Source organism: Syngnathus typhle, linkage group LG18 (assembly GCF_033458585.1).
Source record: "Syngnathus typhle isolate RoL2023-S1 ecotype Sweden linkage group LG18, RoL_Styp_1.0, whole genome shotgun sequence".
Classification (NCBI taxonomy): domain Eukaryota; kingdom Metazoa; phylum Chordata; class Actinopteri; order Syngnathiformes; family Syngnathidae; genus Syngnathus; species Syngnathus typhle.
The window spans coordinates 8,376,968-8,396,887 of record NC_083755.1 but is presented as its reverse complement, the minus strand read 5'-3'; the positions used below and the strand labels follow the sequence as shown (position 1 = coordinate 8,396,887).

General features: G+C 42.9%; 3 protein-coding genes across 6 annotated transcripts in view; all 3 read left to right on the top strand.

Annotated features, from left to right (window-relative positions):
* Nucleotides 1–1,167: 1,167 nt before the first annotated feature.
* bms1 (BMS1 ribosome biogenesis factor) lies at nt 1,168–7,295 on the top strand. 3 transcript variants are annotated; one of them, XM_061264167.1, is made up of 23 exons: nt 1,168–1,418; nt 1,667–1,846; nt 1,918–2,108; nt 2,286–2,365; nt 2,497–2,685; nt 2,769–2,911; nt 3,018–3,139; nt 3,214–3,407; nt 3,483–3,625; nt 3,716–4,197; nt 4,270–4,371; nt 4,443–4,594; nt 4,679–4,760; nt 4,848–4,918; nt 4,993–5,178; nt 5,296–5,484; nt 5,545–5,725; nt 5,788–5,846; nt 5,949–6,071; nt 6,149–6,296; nt 6,408–6,583; nt 6,703–6,864; nt 6,966–7,295. In XM_061264167.1, the coding sequence occupies exons 2-23, from the start codon at nt 1,674–1,676 to the stop codon at nt 7,197–7,199; spliced, it is 3,582 nt and encodes a 1,193-aa protein (XP_061120151.1). In that variant the 5' UTR covers nt 1,168–1,418; nt 1,667–1,673; the 3' UTR covers nt 7,200–7,295. The 3 variants fall into 3 exon arrangements, with proteins under 3 accessions (XP_061120151.1, XP_061120150.1, XP_061120149.1); XM_061264166.1 differs by having other exon boundaries at nt 1,670–1,846; nt 3,716–4,371; XM_061264165.1 differs by having other exon boundaries at nt 3,716–4,371.
* Nucleotides 7,296–7,417: 122 nt separating this feature from the next.
* On the top strand, nt 7,418–16,420 carry mtr (5-methyltetrahydrofolate-homocysteine methyltransferase). 2 transcript variants are annotated; one of them, XM_061264163.1, is made up of 33 exons: nt 7,418–7,637; nt 8,127–8,338; nt 8,437–8,526; nt 8,686–8,755; nt 8,838–8,930; nt 9,031–9,137; nt 9,247–9,306; nt 9,402–9,496; nt 10,513–10,613; nt 10,738–10,799; nt 10,938–11,005; nt 11,131–11,210; nt 11,272–11,384; nt 11,489–11,629; nt 11,709–11,894; nt 11,966–12,145; nt 12,277–12,393; nt 12,456–12,596; nt 12,663–12,752; nt 12,868–13,020; nt 13,110–13,217; nt 13,290–13,390; nt 13,494–13,561; nt 13,644–13,764; nt 13,838–13,919; nt 14,019–14,117; nt 14,194–14,269; nt 14,450–14,605; nt 14,838–15,022; nt 15,083–15,283; nt 15,418–15,610; nt 15,761–15,873; nt 16,012–16,420. In XM_061264163.1, exons 1-33 carry the CDS (start codon nt 7,418–7,420, stop codon nt 16,099–16,101), a joined length of 3,972 nt encoding a protein of 1,323 aa, XP_061120147.1. In that variant the 3' UTR covers nt 16,102–16,420. The 2 variants fall into 2 exon arrangements, with proteins under 2 accessions (XP_061120147.1, XP_061120148.1); XM_061264164.1 differs by lacking the exons at nt 7,418–7,637; nt 8,127–8,338; nt 8,437–8,526; ... (7 more) ...; nt 10,938–11,005; nt 11,131–11,210 and having other exon boundaries at nt 11,471–11,629.
* Nucleotides 16,421–17,043: 623 nt separating this feature from the next.
* Nucleotides 17,044–19,920, top strand: part of ryr2a (ryanodine receptor 2a (cardiac)) — a 29,466-nt gene continuing 26,589 nt past the window's right edge. The window contains 6 exon segments of the mRNA XM_061264451.1: nt 17,044–17,128; nt 18,953–19,072; nt 19,179–19,283; nt 19,368–19,442; nt 19,530–19,608; nt 19,722–19,834. Coding sequence (XP_061120435.1) covers nt 17,084–17,128; nt 18,953–19,072; nt 19,179–19,283; nt 19,368–19,442; nt 19,530–19,608; nt 19,722–19,834 — 537 coding nt within the window. The 5' untranslated portion in view covers nt 17,044–17,083.

Here is a 19,920-nt window from a genome sequence, read left to right as displayed (position 1 = left end):
GCGGATGGATGGACATTGACCTGCGCAGGTCTTTGTCGGAAGAGCCGTAGTGGAAGAGAAGGGTGAAGGTTCCCCGGTCCTCAGGTTCCTGTGGGACATTCCTGAGATGACTGAGGATGTAAGAGGCAGGAACTGAGCAAGTCGCAACACCAATGAAGAAACTTAGGTGACTTGGGTGTCTATAAAATAAAATAAATAAAATAAAAAGCTTGTGTTGTCATTGTACAACAATAAATTAAATTAAATCAAATTCATCAACACAACATTCAAAGCAATATATTAACTGTGAAATTCAAGGGTCTTTTAATTCCTCGACAGCAAATGCAATATATTTCACATTTCAAATGGGCAAGTAATTCAATCAAGGAAACACTATGAAGCAGTCCGAAACTAATCAGATCATCGTGTGGATTGACAGGAGTCCAGTCTTCACAGTAATGTTATTTTACTGCCATGGAAAGATTATTTCCTATTCCAATTATTTGATAAAAATAATATGGAATTGTCATATTTCAACAGCCATCACCTCAATCACTATCTACAAAGTATCAGTAAGTATCCAAAAGCCCTCCCCCGAAATTACATTCATTTCCATCATTCAAAATACTGACCTACTGTCAGTTTAGACTTTTCAAGATATTCATTTAAAAAGTCCTCAATAAATAATATTAGACTTGGCTTTATTTGGGTGGAACTAATAAATTGGCAATCCTCGTGTTGATTGTACAACAGCCAAGCTCAGTGAGGTAGAAATATTGGCTTTGCTACAGTGTCATTCATCTCCTCATTGCTTCTCCTTGCTTACTTCACACTCATAACATCTCTGCTAAATGACGGATCATTCCTTCAAAAACACTACACCAATGTAAGTGGACCAATTCATCAAATAACTTGACTTGTATGCGTGCTCTCTGCAGTCTACAGGCTCTTTCTAGTCATGACCCCTAAAAAGGGTGCCATGGCGCAGGGAATGATCATTTATGAAATTAGAAAAATAGATGGGCGGTTGTTGTTTAGTTAAATCTTAGTGCGACTGTTTCACATTCCAGTCCGGTAGATGGCGGTAATGTACGTGATCACTAGTTTGCCAGTTGTGAATTACAAAAAAGAAGAAGAAGAAGCGGAAGCGGAAGAGGATGACCCGGAAATAGAAACTTTCATACCCGGAAATAGAAACTTTCATTTCCGGGTAGAAGTTCGCGAAATACATGTGGAGAGTGAATACATGCTTCTTCATTAAGTTGTCAAATTTTCGTTTTTCTTTTAAAACACAAATCGAGTGTTGGTACTTCGTGCACAGGCAGACAGAAAAGATTTTGCCTACTACAGAAACTTATCTCCTAATGCACACCCACGCCTCACTCAATATCCCCATATAACCTTATTTTCAGTCCTCAAATTTTGTGGATATTCCCCGGGTAAGTCAACAACAACAACGTTAACTACATTTTAAAACGCTTATTAGTCAATAAATGACTTTATGGTAGACACGACGTCTGTAAATACATTTTTTCGGTGTTGTGCAGCTTCATAACTACACTGTATCGAACATTTCTGAAAACGTCGCTACTGGAAAAGCAACGTGTATTAGCATAACGTATTGTAAATTAAATTTAAGCAGAGCTTTTTATTTTATGTTCATATATCTGCTGTGATTTGGTTACAGCAGAGAGATGGATGGCAATGTGAAGGAAAAGAGGAAACATCAGCAGAAACACAGTGGGCCAAAGGCGGAAAGAAAGAAACTGAGGAAACAGGGAGACTCAACAGAGAAGGATGAACGCAAACGCAACCCCAAAGCCTTTGCAGTACAGTCTGCTGTACGCATGGCCAAGACCTTCCACAGGTAAATGGAGCAGCTTTCTGTGTCATCTGAGGATTGATCCGTATTGATCCAAATGTGTTCAATATTTCCAGGGCGCAGGACATAAAGACCAAAAAACACCACATCCCCCTGGTTGATCGGACACCCCTGGAGCCTCCTCCGGTGGTGATTGTCGTAGTCGGACCCCCCAAGGTGGGGAAAAGCACCCTGATCCGTTGCCTGATCAAAATCTTCACGCGTCAGAAGCTTGGAGACATATGTGGCCCTGTAACCATCGTCTCAGGTGCGCCTCTGATGTTATATTTATGATCGATGTATCATCATTCAGATTGACGTGATTCCATTCGGCAGAATACAGCGTTTTCTTTCGAGTTGTTGGCAACTTGACTCAATGGAATGTAAAGTCACGAGTTCACATTGTTTGACGAAGCCTCTCGATTTCCCTGTACTCTTCTCACAGGGAAGAAACGGCGTCTCACTTTCATGGAGTGCAACAATGACATAAATACCATGATCGACCTTGCAAAAGTCGCTGATCTGGTAAGTGGTGACATTTTAATCAAAAATGATCTGAACTTCCAAAATGGACAACTATTTCTTCCAGCTTCGAAACGCTGTATGTCAATTCTATCTATAGGTTGATGAAAATAAGAATGTTTTCTTACTTTTAGGTTCTGATGTTGATAGATGCCAGCTTTGGCTTTGAAATGGAAACGTTTGAGTTTCTCAACATCTGCCAAGTGCATGGTTTCCCTCGCATCATGGGTGTGCTCACTCACCTGGATTCCTTTAAGAACAACAAGGCTCAAAGGAAGACCAAGAAAACTTTAAAACATCGCTTCTGGACAGAAGTCTACCAGGTCAATAATATTTTCGGTTACGTTCGTAGCCTCCATGTCAAAGATCTCCCTTTGCTAAGATGGTTATTGTTTGACAACTGCAGGGCGCCAAGCTTTTCTATCTGTCTGGCATGGTGTACGGGGAGTATCAAACGCAGGAAGTGAAGAACCTCGGCCGCTTCATCTCTGTCATGAAATTTCGTCCTTTGGTTTGGCAGACGTCCCACCCTTATTTGCTTGTTGATCGGTGAGACCGCCTTGTCGTTATGAATTGTTTTTGTGGCAGAAAAAACACATGTAGAATGAATCTGAAAGATGTTGGGGTTTTTTTCTCGCTGCCTTCTCGATCTCAGCATGGAGGATTTGACTGACCCCGAAACGATTCGAACGGACTCAAAGTGCGATCGGAGAGTGTCGCTCTACGGCTACTTGCGAGGCACATATTTGAAAAACAAAACCCAGGTCCATATTCCAGGTATGTTCTTTTGAAACATTTAACTGTGTTTTTAGTCATGGAAAAAAAAAAAATATTGCCTCTCCTCTTCTCAGGTGTTGGAGACTTCGAGGTCGCAGATGTGAACTTTCTGCCTGACCCCTGTCCACTTCCAGATGCTCAGAAGAAAAGGGCACTGAATGAGAAGGAGCGGCTGCTTTACGCACCCATGGCTGGAGTCGGCGGGGTGGTGTACGACAAAGACGCCGTGTACATCGACCTTCCTGCATGCCATGTTCTTCAAGACCAGGTGTGTAGTAAGCAAAGCATCCGTCTTTTATTTTCATTTCATCTGATGTTGTGAATTGTTTACTCTTCAACACAGGAGGTGATGAGACCCAGCACGGAGCTTGTCCAGTCTCTTATCGATACACACGCCACTCTAGATGCCAAGATGGCTGCCAGCAAAGTCACCCTCTTCAGCGGTTCCGCTACTCTGGACTCGGCAGATGTCAACGCACAGAGCAGGTGAAACGGAATACGGAAAGCGACGAGGGAAAGAAATGGTTTGTGCCGCTATTTGTAATTCATTTGATGTTTTCCGTATGTGCGGGACAGAGAGAATGAAGGCCTCGCGGAGGAGCGTGTTTGGGATCCGATGAGCCACCGAGAGAGAAGAAAGGTGATCTTCAACGAGGAAGATGACAAAGGGGACTCCAGTGATGATGATGATGATGATGATGATGATGATGAAGACGACAGTGACGCTGAGGAGCAGAATGAGGCGCATGAAAATCTTAAATCTTCAAGTGATCAAGATGGACCAACAATAAAGAAACGCAAGCTGGAGACCAACAAAGACGTTGCGGAAGGAGCGGCCGAGCTGCCCGTTTTTGCCGACAGTGACGATGACCTGGAGATGAGTGGCGGAGAGGAGGAAGCCGGTGGAGCGGGTGACTCTGGGCATTGCTCCGAAGAAGATGACGACGAAGTAGGGAGTCGTGATGATGAAGATGATGTTGATGAAGAGGAAGATGAAAGTCAAATCACAATGGAAAAGACGGCGAGCGAAAGCCAAGAGGAAACCCAAGAAGAGATCGGTAAGTGCATATTTTCATTTTTTTTTTTTGAACGTTTGTGCTCGAGTTCACTTTTATTTTTTAAATCTACAGGGGCTCTGCGGTGGAAAGATTGTCTGCAGCAGAAGGCATCTGAAACATTCTTACGCCACCAAGAAGCTATGCCCAACCTGCGAAAACTGGTCTACGGTTCAGGTAGCAAATGATGCTTTTACAAACGATAAGATGCAAATCGTTTTTGTATTGATGTTCATATCGCTTTCCAGTCGCCGAGGCAAAAGAGGAGGACGACGACGACGAGGAGTTGGCAGGACTCTTTCGTGTCAACCGCGCTCAGAAGAGTAGAAGGTTACAAGCAAATGGGCTCGATTGTTCCCATTTTAACCCCGATTCCTCCCGCAACTGGGATCTGGAGGAGGTACTATTTGATGACACACACATAAATGGGATTATAGATACATATGATCAAATGTAGCTGAAAGGTTTGAATTGGCCTACAAAGATGCTGAACTCCATACGGGATTGCTTTGTGACGGGGAAATGGGAGGAGGACCAAGATGCCGCCACACGCCTGAAGGAACATGGCAAGTAGAAAATTTGAAGTGTTTTCAAAGGCAGCACATTTTGTTAATTGTTATGTCTGATGATTAATCAAGACTTCTTTCCTGCAGACGAGGAGTACGGAGATTTTGAGGATCTGGAGACGGGCGAAGTCCACAAAGGGGCTCAGGATAAAGCTGAGGTGCGCTTGCAAAGTTCATGATCGACCAAGGAACATCCAAGCGTTGGTATAAATAATTGAATTATGACCTACAGAATAGCGAGAGTGATGACGGCGATAACAACGAAGAGACGCCGATGAAGGAGGGTAAGGATGAAGTCCAGAAAAACAAGCGCTTGGATAAAAAACGGAGGCTGAAAGAACGATTTGATGCCGAGTATGACGACGGAGATGCCACTTACTTTGACGACCTCAAGGAGGAGATGCAGAAGCAAGCCGAGGTACATCTCTTTGACTTTTGGGGACATTTTTATGGAGCTCCTAACGATTGCGTTGTATCGTTCCTCGGTCTCGTTTTCACGACATGGGCTTGATTGTCATTTGTATCTCGCCCACAGTTGAACAGGGCAGAGTTTGAGGATCTAGACGACGAGTCGAGAGTGCAATATGAAGGATTCCGGCCAGGAATGTACGTCAGATTGGAAATCTCCTCGCTACCTTGCGAATTCATCGCAAATTTCGATCCTCACTATCCCATCATCGTCGGTGGTTTGGGTTCCAATGAGGGGAGCGCTGGATATCTACAGGTACGTCAAGCTGTTGAGTTTTTTTTTTACTCTTTCTAAATTTGTGTCTCTCTCTTTTAGATGAGACTGAAGAAACACCGCTGGTATAAGCGCATCTTGAAGACACGAGACCCGCTCATCCTATCGCTAGGCTGGCGGCGCTTCCAGACCATGCCCCTTTACCATATCGAGGATCACAACGGGCGACACCGGCTTCTGAAATACACACCACAGCACATGCACTGCGGTGCCTCCATCTGGGGTAAGTCCAGACCCAAGAGGAATAAGAATCAGCTGTTCTGGAATTGCTGCTTGTTTCGGCAGGTCCAATTACACCGCAGGGAACGGGATTCCTGGCTCTGCAATCCGTAACCGGAATTAATGTAAGCGAGTTGCTGAACGTGAAAGGCTATCGTGCGCTTTTGTCTCTCAACATTCACAGCAGGTTCTGGATCCATCAACCCGACGTATTTCTCTCTGCGCAGGCCAATTTCCGGATCGCAGCCACCGGGGTTATCCTCGACCTGGATAAGTCGGTGACTGTTGTCAAGAAGCTCAAACTCATTGGCTACCCATACAAGATCTTTAAGAACACATGTTTCATAAAGGTAGGAGCTTTTAATCAAGGTTTAGCGCAAAGTCCAAAGAATGAATGAAAGGATCACCTCTCATCTTTTGTATTCAGGGCATGTTCAATACAGTGCTGGAAGTGGCCAAATTTGAAGGGGCCTCGATAAGAACAGTGTCAGGCCTCAGGGGTCAAATCAAGAAAGCAATGTCAACGCCAGCGGGATCCTTTCGAGCTACATTCGAGGACAGGGTGCTTATGAGTGGTGAGTTTGCAGGCGGTTTTGAACTTCTTTTCTATTAGTTTACCACTAGGTGGCAACAAATCATACCCCCCCCCCCCCCCCTCCTAAAGGCTGTGATTCTTTGTATTGCAGATATTGTGTTCCTGCGCTCCTGGTGCAAAGTGTCCGTTCCACAGCTCTACAACCCCATCACGTCTCTGCTGCTCCCTGTGGCTCAGAAGGACAGCTGGGCTGGCATGAGGACCCTAGGGCAGCTCAAACACGACCTGGGAATCCGCAACAAACCCAATCAAGACTCTCTGTACAAGGTAGACTCCAACTGTGAAAGGTTTTGTGGTTACCTCATTCTGATTGGTCAACCTGTGAACCTTCATATGCCTGAAATGCCGGAGTAACCCTTATTCTGCGAATCTTTTCCCCCAATCAGCCTGTGGTCCGTACAAAAGCCCATTACAATCCCCTCCACATCCCCAAAGCACTGCAGAAGGCTCTTCCCTACAAGAGCAAACCAAAACTGATGCAAGGGAAAGGAAAGACGCCGAGAGACCTCCAGAGGCCCGCCGTGATCAGAGAGCCTCACGAAAGGAAGGCGAGTAAATTGATGTGGCCTTTGTCGTTTCCGTCATCCAACATCTCAAAGTAAACTCGTTTGATGTGAATAAAAAAAAAACGAACGCTTTCTTTTTCTAGGTGGCGGCTCTCCTCCACGCTCTCGGCACAGTCCACCAGTACGACACGAAGAAAGCGCACGCAGTGAAACATGCCAAACACAAGGAGTTCCTGCAACACAAAGACAAGGAGGAGGAGGCCAAATTGAAGAGACAGAAGGAAGCACGTAAAAAACTTTATCGCGCCATGGGCCAGAAGGACCAAAAGAAACTAAAGTCAAGTCTTAAAGGGGCATCATCATCACAAGATTTCTAATAAGACATGGTCTCACTCATTTTATTTGGTATTAGATTATGTAAAGGTGATCCAGTCTTGTTTTATTACAGCATAATAAATTGGTTGTCAGTGTGACTGTGATTGATTTATGATCAATCATGATGTGAATGTAGGCTGTCAAAACATTACTTTCTATCAGGAATTAAAATTGTACAGAGGTAAGTGATTTACCAGTATGTTTCCTAGTTGACTTTGTCATGCCCAAGTTTCTACATTTATTTCAAATGTTTTTTGCACTCAGCATAATGTCGTTTTATTTTGAAAATCCAACCAGGAAGTTTTCATGGAGGATCCAAATAAGTTCAACTCTTAGGGAATTAACCCGAATTGGGTCGCTTGGATTCCCCTGCCAACGTCCTCGAATATTATTAAAGATGGTTCAGACTCATGGCGCCCCCCGATGTTCTTCAGAAACGGGTATTTGCATTTTAAACACACACGTACACACAGTAGCTTTTGCTACCGTTAGCTTTTAGCACCCACGTGTAGAAGTTGTGGAAGCTAGCGGGGGAGGTAAACACAAAGCACATTTTTGTGCCATAATATTCCACTCTTGACAACTGACACCTGTCTAACTTCACAGTTCATCAATATTCTGAGTTTGACAGTATAAAATGTCAAATGATTGGTGAGACTTATGCTGCATAGTGCTGACACTGACAGCTTTCAGACAGTACAACATTATTACAGTGACATTTGTTTTTTGTGACAAGAAATTTGTTAGCAATTATTTTCCTAGTTGAAATCAATAACAAAAGAGTTCCAATAATAAACCATATATGAACTAGGTGAAGATTTGGCCTGGCAAGCCAGATTCAATGCAGCAACTATTTTGTTGTTTATGTGCAAAGTATTTTTTTTTCTGCCTCTGGTGATATTTCTGTCTTTTTCAATTTGAATTTCCAGACAGCAGATGTCTTCTGGAGTCCGAGCTGCGAGCATTGTTACAGCAAAGGATCGTGATCCTGGACGGCGGGATGGGAACCATGATCCAGCAACAGGAGCTTGAGGAGGACGATTTCCGAGGGGAAGAATTTAAAGAGCATAAGTTCTCTCTCAAAGGAAACAACGACGTGCTAAGCATCACAAAGCCAGATGTCATCTACAATATTCACAAGGTTGTTAGAAATAACAAACGGCAGGAACTGCAGGAAACAAAAGCTCAATATGTGAAACTTTTCATATTTTAATTAAATCTGTGTTTTTCTTCTGGCAGGAATATCTGCAGGCTGGTGCGGACATTATTGAGACCAACACATTCAGCAGCACGTCTGTTGCTCAGGCTGATTATGGACTGGCGCACATAGTAGGAGCAAATTCACAAATCATTGAGTTTCACAAATTCAGGATCACATATTAGTCATATTTTCCATCCTGGCCTAAATTGGAGTGGAAAAGTGGATATCACCGAAATGATTGTTTTCCAGTAAGCATGGTGTCTTTCTTTTCTATTTTGTTTTTCCAGGCTTATCGACTTAATAAAGCATCAGCGGAGCTAGCAAGAAGAGCGGCGGACGATGTCGGCAAACAAACTGGTTTGGTTCATTTTTTAAATTGATTGAAATAATGATGACTTGACAAATATATTCATCAGAACTTTATCACATGTTTTGTCAGGATGCAAGCGCTACGTGGCCGGGGCGGTTGGCCCGACCAATAAAACGTTGTCGGTATCACCATCTGTCGAGAGACCTGACTTTAGAAACATAAGTAAGTTCCTTCTCATTGATGAATCTTAAATCTTTATTTGATTTCAAATGATTCATTCATATTTGAAGCATTCTGATTTCACGTTTGTGTCTTTGAACAGCGTTTGATGAGCTCGTTGAAGCCTATACGGAGCAAGTCAGAGGTTTATTGGATGGAGGAGCGGACATCATTTTGGTTGAAACCATCTTCGACACAGCCAACGCCAAGGTAGGTGCTTAGCAACAATCTGTTGACTGCGTTTGAATCCTGTACACTCCTACATTTCTATCTTCTAAACAGGGGTGTGTCGATTTTCACAGTCTTGATGTTTCCGCAGGCGGCACTGTTCGCCATCGATCTGCTGTTTGAGGAGTGCGACCAGAGGAGACCTCTCTTTGTAGGTCAATTATAGTTTGAACCTTTTGTCTTTTTTTTTATTCAACTTTGACCGCTCTACAGTATTTTCCAAGTTTTTTTTTTTTCTGTTTGTAGATATCAGGTACCATTGTTGACAGGAGCGCGCGTACTTTGTCCGGTCAGACAGGAGATGCCTTCGTAGTGAGTGTATCACATGCGGAACCATTATGGTAAGTTGCAAGTATCTCGAAAAAGAACAATGTGTACAAAATGATTATGTACTGTATATAGGATTGATATAAAACATTTGGGTTCATTTTTTTCCTGGGGGACATTTTTGCTCAGGCAAGGAAATTCAAGGAAAAATCCCATTTATATTGATTGGCAGTAAATACGATACATATTAGGGATGCACCGAAAATTCGGCCACCGAAAATTTTCGGCCGAAAATGACCCAAAAGTGCATTTTCGGTTTTTGGCCGAAAGACCTAAATCACCGAAACAACACGGCCGAAACTTGTGATGACGTGAGCAAACAGCGCAGCCAGCACGCGGGAAAACGGGATAAGTCTGCGGTGTGGACTGATTTCACTATCTCAGAGAAAGACCCACGGATAGCGATTTGCAAAACATGCAATGCTGAAAGGGGTGCATCTGCAAAAAGTTTCTCCATGTCGGGTTTAATTCATCACCTGAAATCCAAACATCCCGATCGCCATTCTGAATATGAGAAGAAGGCGACACAGAAAAGGAAACTGACACCGAGCACGCCCACTCCGTCTGTGGGGGACGTTTTTGAAAAGGCAAGAAAGTTCTCTGTGTTTTTATAAGAGAACATATTTAATTTTACAGTCAGTTATAAGCCTGTAAATTATTATTTAATGTACACATGAGTTGGGTCAAGTTAAACATTTTATTTTATTTTTGAATTTTAATTTATATTGTGCATTGTTGTCAGTGCTAAATAAATATTTTCATACTTTCGTAACTGGTTTATTGCAATGCCTTGATTTTAGTGAGGTTAGTACACATGTAGCCATAAATGCTGTGGTTCTAATAACTGACATTTCTTTCGGTGTTTCGGTTTTCGGTTTTCGGCCTTGGTTTCCTCATTTTTGGTTTTCGGTTTCGGCCAAGAATTTTTATTTCGGTGCATCCCTAATACATATATTATTTTGACACCATTTATACTGACTCTAAAAGTTTCCCATCTATTTCTGACTGATCTACTGATTTTGTTCCTCAGTATCGGCCTCAACTGCGCCTTAGGGGCCACAGAGATGAGACCATTCATCGAGGCCATAGGAAAGAGTAGCACTGCTTTTATTATCTGTTACCCCAATGCAGGTAATTATTGAACACTACATTTAAAGTTGAGACCAGAAAAAAAAAAAACCCCATAAATGAACTGTTTAATAATTCATACAAGTGTCATTTTATAACGCTCTTATCATTTTGCTTTTACTGTTAGGTCTTCCTAACACATTTGGAGCTTATGATGAAACTCCTGCAGTCACAGCTTCCAATTTAAAGGTCAAATGAAATTGTGTTCAAATCAAAAATATATGGAGATGGATGGATATTCCCCACGGATTATTTTACAAATGTATTACTGTCACGTTGATGTTGAGTTTTAGCCCCAAAATGACAGATTTACATTTTTTTTTTTAGGAGTTTGCAGTGGACGGGCTAGTCAATATTGTAGGAGGCTGTTGCGGCACCACTCCAGCGCACATAAGGTGGGCATGATTTCTCTCGTTTGATTGATCGTTTCAAGCATTGCTTTTTTTTCCTTTGATCAACAATTTTATTCGATTACCGCCTCAGTGTGAAGTGTTAACCAAATACTTGTGTCATCACACAGAGCCCTATCGGAAGCAGTTAAAGACTGCCAACCTCGAGCTCCTGTGGAGGACATTTATCAGGACTACTTGCTGCTCTCAGGTAATTCACTCACTTATTAACTTGTGGAAAAAAGTCACAGCTTTCCATTTTGTTCTCGTAGGTCTGGAACCATTCAAGATAGGCCCTTACACCAACTTTGTCAACATCGGTGAGCGTTGCAATGTGTCTGGGTCACGCAAGTTTGCCAAGATGATTATGGCTGGAAACTATGAGGTGAGTCAAAGTGACTCGCCACGCAAATCAAATAAACGCATGGACTTACTCGGGATTCAAAAACTGTAAAAGCATCAAGTGTATAGCGCTCATGTCATTTTTAGGATGCTTTAGTCGTTGCCAAGGAACAGGTGGAGATGGGAGCTCAAGTCCTCGATGTCAACATGGACGAAGGAATGCTGGATGGTCCGACAGCCATGGCTCGATTCTGTAATTTTATCGCGTCTGAGCCGGACATTGCTCGGGTACTATCAAAATATTGGACCGTTTACATGTGCACCTCGCTGCATTTGCATTTTTCAAGCGTCTGCTTTTCCTCCCCAGGTTCCTCTGTGTATTGACTCGTCTAACTTTGCAGTGATTGAATCTGGTTTGAAATGCTGCCAGGGCAAATGTATAGTCAACAGCATCAGTTTGAAGGAAGGTGAGCTGGAGTTCCTGAGGAGAGCAGCAACTGTCAAACGCTATGGCGCCGCTGTCGTGGTCATGGCCTTTGATGAGGAAGGTCAGGTGAGAGGACAAATTTGCACATCACACACTTGCAGAATACAAAACATCTGACCATTTTTTTTTGTCTTCAGGCCACAGACACAGCTCGCAAAGTGGAGATCTGCACCCGAGCTTATAATTTATTGGTTAGTAAAATTAGGTTTAATCCCAACGACATCATCTTTGACCCCAATATCCTGACAATTGGGACCGGCATGGAGGAACACAACGAGTACGCTGTCAATTTCATCTGGGCCACAAAAATGATTAAGGTACACTATTACACTCTTTTTTTTTCAGTCACAATAAAATTCCAAGTGAAGAGGTTTAGGTGGTTTCACACGTTTGTCGTTTAATGCAGTTCACCAATACGTTGTGCCATCCATATTTTGTGCATGTGCAGGAGACATTACCAAGGGCCAGAGTGAGTGGAGGTCTCTCCAACCTGTCTTTCTCCTTCAGAGGAATGGAGGTCATCCGAGAAGCTATGCATGGAGCATTTCTCTATCATGCTATTAAGGTAATCCAAGGTCATTCTAATAAGTGAAATATACAAGGCTCAAGTGCTTCGTGTTTTCTCAGGATGGGATGGATATGGGAATAGTCAACGCTGGGAATCTGCCCGTGTATGATGATATTGATAAAGATCTCCTGCTAATGTGCGAAAACCTGATCTGGAACAAAGACGTGGACGCCACGGAGAAACTTCTGGCCTATGCACAAGTACAGTTTGAAAATCGATTGTTACTTTGATGATTGGTCTTATTGTGGTATTTCTCGTATTGACAGAACTATGTGAAAGGAGGGAAAAAGGTGGTTCCAACAGACAAGTGGAGAGAAAAAAGTGTGGAGGATAGGCTGGCCTATGCTCTCATCAAGGTAATTCTGCCTTTCATTTTCATTTCAATCATATCATTTCAATAAATGCGCATCTCCCTGGTGCAAATGATTTGTTCTTTTTTTTTTTCCTGTGCTCCTGCGTTTCTGCCATCAGGGAATAGAAACATACGTGGTACAGGATGTGGAAGAATGTCGGACAAATAGTGATCGCTACACCCGCCCCCTTCACATCATTGAGGGTCCTTTAATGAACGGCATGAAGGTGGTCGGAGATCTCTTTGGTGCTGGGAAGATGTTCCTGCCGCAGGTAGGAAAAAAGCAACAACCTGACTTTTGCACTCAAGGAAAAAAAAAAGATGTGTTGAGATATTAAACAGTAATAGCTAACCTTTGCAGGTCATTAAGTCGGCTCGTGTTATGAAGAAGGCAGTGGGCCATCTCATTCCCTTCATGGAGAAAGAGAGAAAGGAGATGCAATCTTTATCTGGGTCAACGTCAGAGATGGTTTGTGTCAAAAATATTTTTCCGATAAAGAAAACAATAGTTTGATTCATAGCATTTATTTTCTGGATGCAGAGTCCTTATCAAGGCACCGTCATTCTAGCGACAGTCAAAGGTGACGTCCATGATATTGGCAAGAACATTGTCGGTGTGGTCCTGGGTTGCAACAACTTTAGGTAAAACTCCCCCCCCCTCCCCGATATGACAATCACTTGGAATTTTACAAAACGATAACAAGGTTGACATTTCTTTGCATCATGCATGCAATTTGTATTTCAGAGTGGTTGACTTGGGTGTGATGGTTCCTTGCGATAAGATCCTCCGAGAGGCCGTGGAACAAAAAGCAGGTACAATCAACAAATGTGTTTCAAATTCAGTCCCATCTCGTCCGTCGCATACGATAAAATAATCACTCAATGTTTCTTGCAGACATTATTGGCTTGTCCGGCCTCATCACCCCTTCTCTAGACGAGATGATCCATGTGGCCAAAGAAATGGAGAGACTCGGGATGGCAACTCCATTGCTGATCGGGGGAGCCACCACATCCAAGTCATACAAACGCTGTGCGGTGTGCATCGTTTCTTGAATTGCTCATTTATGATGTTTTCTTTTTTTCCCTCAGGACTCACACAGCAGTCAAGATTGCCCCGCGTTACACCTCTCCTGTTATCCATGTTCTGGACGCTTCTCGCAGTGTCGTCGTGGTAAAGATGCTCACTCGAGCCACAGCCGAAGACACTTGCTAGCATAGATTTGCTATTTGGTAAGTGACGGGAGAAAAACGAGGCATGACTGTTTTTCAGTGCTCTCAGCTACTGGACGATAGCTCGAGAGAAGAATATTTTGAAGATATCAAAGAGGAATATGAAGAGATAAGACAGGAGCACTACGACTCCTTGAAGGTACAGCAAAGCCGCATTAAGTCTAAAGTTACCATACACATAAATGATTTGTCGTTTTTTGTTGTTTTCTTCTCAGGATCGTCGTTATCTGTCTCTATCCCAGGCTAGAGAAAAAGGTCTACATATTGACTGGTTATCGGAAATGAAGCCAGGTAATGTGTTTTTTTTCATTTCCTAACGTACCACAAATTGGCGCATTTTTAATGCAAATAAACAAAAAGTGTTGCAATGTCTATTTGAAGGAGCTTTGCATTTGGCACATTGTCAGTTTCATGTCTAGAGCAGGTTAGGGTATTTATTCATCATCAAAATGATTTTCATCTCTCTTCCAGTGAGTCCTCAGTTCTTTGGCACCCGTGTTTTGGATCAATACGACCTGACCAAACTGATTGATTTCATCGATTGGAAGCCTTTCTTTGATGTGTGGCAGCTCAGGGGAAAGTATCCCAATCGAGGCTACCCTAAGATTTTCAATGACAAGACAGTTGGTATGCATTCACTTTTTCTTAGGTTAGTCAATTGTGGGATAGGATTCTCGAATATTTCATAGTAACTTTTTTTTAATGGACAGACAAGTCCATTTTGACTTTATTTTTGTGTCATAGAGATTTTTTTTCTGCTACGACCTATTTATTTTATTTTTTTAATCATTTTTCCCTCCCACATTCTGAAAAGCTCGATGAAGATGTCAAATCGTCTTCCGATTTTTGTTTTTTATAGGATTGGAGGCACGCAAAGTTTTTGATGATGCCCAGCGGCTGCTCAACCAAATGATTGTTAACTCGAGTCTTACGGGGCGAGGACTGGTAGGGTTCTGGCGAGCCCAAAGTAACGGCGACGACATCAACGTGTACAATAATGACGATTCCGAGCCCGTCGCAGTCTTGCACGGTTTACGGCAACAGGTGAGAGAAAATGTGGCCTTGTCAAAGACATTAGGTCATTCCTTTTTTTTTATTTCTCAGGTGGAAAAGGACCGTTCAAATTCCGAACCCTACATGTGCTTGGCTGACTTTGTGGCACCCATCGACAGCGGCTTGGCTGATTACATCGGAGTCTTTGCTGTGGGAGTGTTTGGTGCTGAGGAACTGAGTCGCCACTTCCAAGCTGAGGGAGATGACTACAACAGTATCATGGTCAAAGCTTTGGCTGACCGACTGGCAGAGGTGCAGTACTGCATCCAAATGGAATAGTTAGACCTCATTTCAGTATGGTATCGATTTTCATTGTCAAATAGCAATAGCTTAACACTCTCTCTTCAACTAAGTGGAGCCTGACCTTGTCTTCATTTCCCCCCCAGGCATTTGCGGAAGAGCTACACGTCCGTGTGCGCAAGGAACTGTGGGGCTACTGCGGCGATGAGTCTCTGAAAGCCTCGGACCTGCACAGGGTTCGTTATCGGGGTATCAGACCGGCCGCGGGCTACCCAAGCCAACCTGATCACACTGAGAAGATTACAATGTGGAAGCTTGCTCGTATACAGGAGAGCATCGGTAAGATTAGATACAATTTATTCGATGACTGAGCGACGCGTGGAAGCACTATAAAGTTGAGTGGAGTATGTAAGAACTGAAAAGGGCAACAAAGTACATTATCCACTGTTGTGCATAGCATTAAAAGCTCCTTTTCTTTTCTGTGTACAGGTATTACCTTGACAGAATCACTGGCAATGACCCCCGCTGCCTCAGTCTCCGGACTTTATTTCTCCAACCCCCACGCCACGTACTTTGCTGTTGGAAAGATCACCAAGGAGCAGGCAGGTTTTGCAAAGCAACTGAATCCTGCACTTGCATGGAAAACAAATGATTGACATTATGTGTGTGTCATTTTTAAGAGGAGGAGAAAAAAAATGGAGTAAGGCAAAGAATGATCAATGTTTTGTTTTTGTGATCAGGTGGAGGATTATTCAAGAAGGAAAAAGATGCGTATAGAGGAAGTTGAGAAGTGGCTGGCTCCCATCCTTGGTTACAATAGTGAGGTGTAGAAGCACACCAACAGTAAGAGACTTCAGAAAATGACTGAATTGTTGGTTTTGTATTCGCCAGGTGTCATTTACGGTAGGATTCAAAATAGTACACAGTAAGAAAATACATGGGAATTTATTATTGAACTGAATTATTGCATCTGTTTGAATGACACCTTGACTTACTTGTACTGTTTATAAATTAATAGATTAAGGGCTATAGAAATAAATTGGACTTGACCAGATAAACCAGTGGTTTTAGAATGGCTGATGTACAAAACAAAATCTATTTGTGTGGCACAGGTTTTTAAATTATCCAAAATAAACTTTTTGTGCAGTATATGATCTATTTAATTCATCCATAATCATTTTGCATAACCACATTGTGTGCAAACATATCGTGCTTTAATTTTTTTTTTCACAGCATCAATCGGTGAGTGGGACATTTAATATCTTGCCTAATGAGAAAGCTGCAGTCAAAATCGAATTTCAAGACCATCCGGGACGCCTTAGTTGTATTACTGGGGTTTGCCACTAGAGGGCGCCAAAGGTTTTGTTCTCAAACCTGTGCAGCTCTAACCTGTCCAAGAGCTGGAGTCTTTCACTGTATCAATCTGGGATCGCTCTACTGTAATATGCTCGGGAAACTGTTGTGACAACTTTTGCAGCCTACCGAACTTTTGGAAATTAACAGTAGCGTTCGTCTAATGATGCGTTTCTCGTTTTTTGTCGCAGCCACATTTTCCCGCACCCAAAATTGATTATTGCTTTTCGGGACAAGATGGATTCTCCTGTTTTTTGCAAACTCCCAAATACCGCGAGAATTGAGTTTGCAGGCAAGGAAGGATAGTGCAGCACCTCCCTCCGTGTGCGCGCACACTAATGAGGCGAGTCCCATCGCTTTGGCTGCGTGACGCTTTCGTACAGGCGCGCGCGTGCACCCCCCCCCCCCCCCCCCTAACAACTTCCCACAAGCTGCGGCAAGCTCGAGTGAGAGCAAACCATGGCTGACGGAGAAGGCGAGGATGAAATTCAGTTTCTGCGAACTGTAAGTCGTTTTGATGCTGGGAAGAATGTAGAGCTGCGCGTGAGACTTGGATGGTGGGCGTGCACGCATGCGTTAAAGGACAGCCAGTTTACCGCATTAAGGATGACAGCTTGCACCGACACAAGTCGTTTGTCAGCGACGATGGCTGGCGACAAGTGATGGAAGGAACGATGGGGGGGATTTGTCAGCAATGCGCAGCGTCAAGGCGAATTGGACAGGGCTCGTGTGTTGGCTGGATTGGGGAGCGCAGTGCGGTACCGAGCGTCAACATAAAGCCCGCTGCTGCAGTCCGTTACTCGGCTGCGACTCAACCTATAGTGCTGCTGTTTGCAGTCGTGAGAAAGTTCCATCGAGATAAATCAATGCAAATGAAGGGAAATCACGACCTCCACCTTTTTAGAGAGAGCATATGAATATGGATTGGATAGTTTGGGCTGCAGGATGGAGTAGTTTACCACCACCTGAGAATATTGATGGAATAGTTTGGTGTAAAAACGACCAGAGCAATTTACAATTCAGTGCAGGAAACATCCCCAGCACGCCCATAATTCAGATATTGGACATATTTAAGTCAAATATATAAAAATAATACTGACTATTTACAATATGCAGTTATTCTTAGCTATTATATAAATAATATTGAACTTAAATACAAATAATACAAAACAATACTCGTGTTGAAGCAGACAACACAATTTCAAATCAAGAGTTCAGATTAATCCCAAACGTAATTGTAATCTAATCAGAAATGATAATAATCCGATTGATATGGCACTTTCCTGTAACACAACACTCACAGCGCTTTGTGTGGATCAATTATTCATAAGCATCACATTCAAACATTCACATCCACTAATATAGTAAATAAGGAGAATAGTTAGACACAAATATATTGTGCTGAGGTCAGTCGTTTTTATCATGCAGAGTAACACAAATGAAGTCCAACAGTAAATCAGGAGTTGACGGGATTAAATAAAGGCCTTAGCAGTATTGCAACCTCACATATCCAAAAATATTTTGAATGTTTTGATTGATGCTGCTTATCCTTGTGTCTGTGCTGTGCTATTTTATGACAGATGTGTGTGTGTGTGTGTGTGTGTTTGTGTACAGCTGGCCCTGTAGCCTAATGTCCTTCTAAGGTGATTCAGGGCGACAGTTGTAATTCCTACTCAGGACAACTTGCACACGCTTACAATTTACGAGGGCAGCAGAATAAGAAGTCGTGTGCGGTTCAATTCTTTCAAGGCTATTTCTTACAAATTCCAAAAAGGCACCAAATGTGGATGGGCTTGAAACAACTGTTGAAATGTGAGGTATGGGAGGTATGTCGCTGTGTGTGCGTGTGTGTGTGTGTGTGTTGCCCGCAGTCATTGATGATGTCTGACCATTGCAGTGATTTTCACTTCCTTAAGCTAGTGGTGATCTTGTGGGCTGCAGGAATCGACAGTGTGGTTTGTTCTGGCCCATTTCTCACGTCACTAAAATCAAATTGCAAGGAAGGACTTTTTTTTTTTTTTTTTTAATACTCATTTTGTGATTTATTGTAAATAAAACGAACGACTGTCGCTTGAATAATGTCTTTCCACTTGAGCTATTAAGTGAGAGTCCACTCCCATCTCTGCTCTGATTACATCATCACAGATGCAACCCATCCTCCACACTCACTCGCTCACGTTTCCAAATCCTCATCCGCTGACCGGCCCACGAGCAATTTCTGTTTCAAATCCCGCAGGCCATGCAATTGTCTTTTAAAAAAAAAATAGAGAAGTCCCTCGGAATCTTTTTCAAATATTTGAACAGTTTTGTTTATGTGTGTGTACTTAGAACGATGAGGTGGTCCTACAGTGTTCGGCCACGATACACAAGGAGCAACAGAAACTCTGCCTGGCTGCTGAAGGCTTCGGAAACAGGCTGTGTTTCCTCGAATCCATCTCAAACTCCAAGGTACTGATTGGACCTTTGCACAAATGTGCAGACAAGTCAAGTTTGCCATGAAAAAGTAGGCGTAAGAAGAGTATGGAGCTAACGTTTGCTGTTGTTGTTGTTGCAGAATGTTCCTCCAGATCTGTCCATCTGTACTTTTGTCTTGGAGCAGTCACTGTCGGTTCGAGCTCTTCAGGAGATGCTGGCTAGTACTGAAGAGAAGACTGGGGGAGTGAGTTGGAAAAAATGGACGACGCATACGTTTTATGATATTTATTATAATATTATTATTTGTAATATCATTTTATTTTCCTAGACAATCCAAGGGGGTGGTCATCGCACTTCGTTATACGGCCACGCGATACTTCTACGACACTCGTACAGTGGAATGGTCTGTACGCTACTAGAACTAGTTTGGTTCTTTAAAGTTTCAGATGAAGTCATATATTGATTGGCCGTGGTGTGTGTTTCCGCACAGTACTTGTGTTGTCTATCAACCTCGCGATCATCCACGGATAAATTAGCTTTTGATGTGGGGCTGCAGGAGGACACCACAGGTATTTATGGAACATCTCAAATGAAGTTCTATATATAAATCTTTTTGCAGCTATAAATATCTTTTGCAAATATTGAGCAAAGTCTTTTGTGAGTCATGTGACCTTCCGTTCAGGTGAGGCATGCTGGTGGACCATTCATCCGGCATCAAAGCAACGTTCTGAGGGGGAGAAGGTTAGGGTGGGGGATGATCTCATCCTTGTCAGCATCTCATCGGAGAGATATCTGGTAATTTCTGTTATTGCTTTGTGCAGGTTCATACTTTAGGTTTACGATTTGAAACCATTCTTTTAGTCATCCAGGCAAGATTTTTG

Coding starts and splice junctions, on each gene's coding strand:
- mtr (XM_061264163.1), top strand. CDS start 7,418: ATGCCCAAGTTTCTACATTTATTTCAAATGTTTTTTGCACTCAGCATA. Junction 12,146..12,276: donor GGGCCACAAAAATGATTAAG/GTACACTATTAC, acceptor GTGCATGTGCAG/GAGACATTACCAAGGGCCAG. Junction 13,218..13,289: donor CTGGGTCAACGTCAGAGATG/GTTTGTGTCAAA, acceptor TTCTGGATGCAG/AGTCCTTATCAAGGCACCGT.
- bms1 (XM_061264166.1), top strand. CDS start 1,674: ATGGATGGCAATGTGAAGGAAAAGAGGAAACATCAGCAGAAACACAGT. Junction 2,366..2,496: donor TTGCAAAAGTCGCTGATCTG/GTAAGTGGTGAC, acceptor TCTTACTTTTAG/GTTCTGATGTTGATAGATGC. Junction 3,626..3,715: donor GATGTCAACGCACAGAGCAG/GTGAAACGGAAT, acceptor TGTGCGGGACAG/AGAGAATGAAGGCCTCGCGG.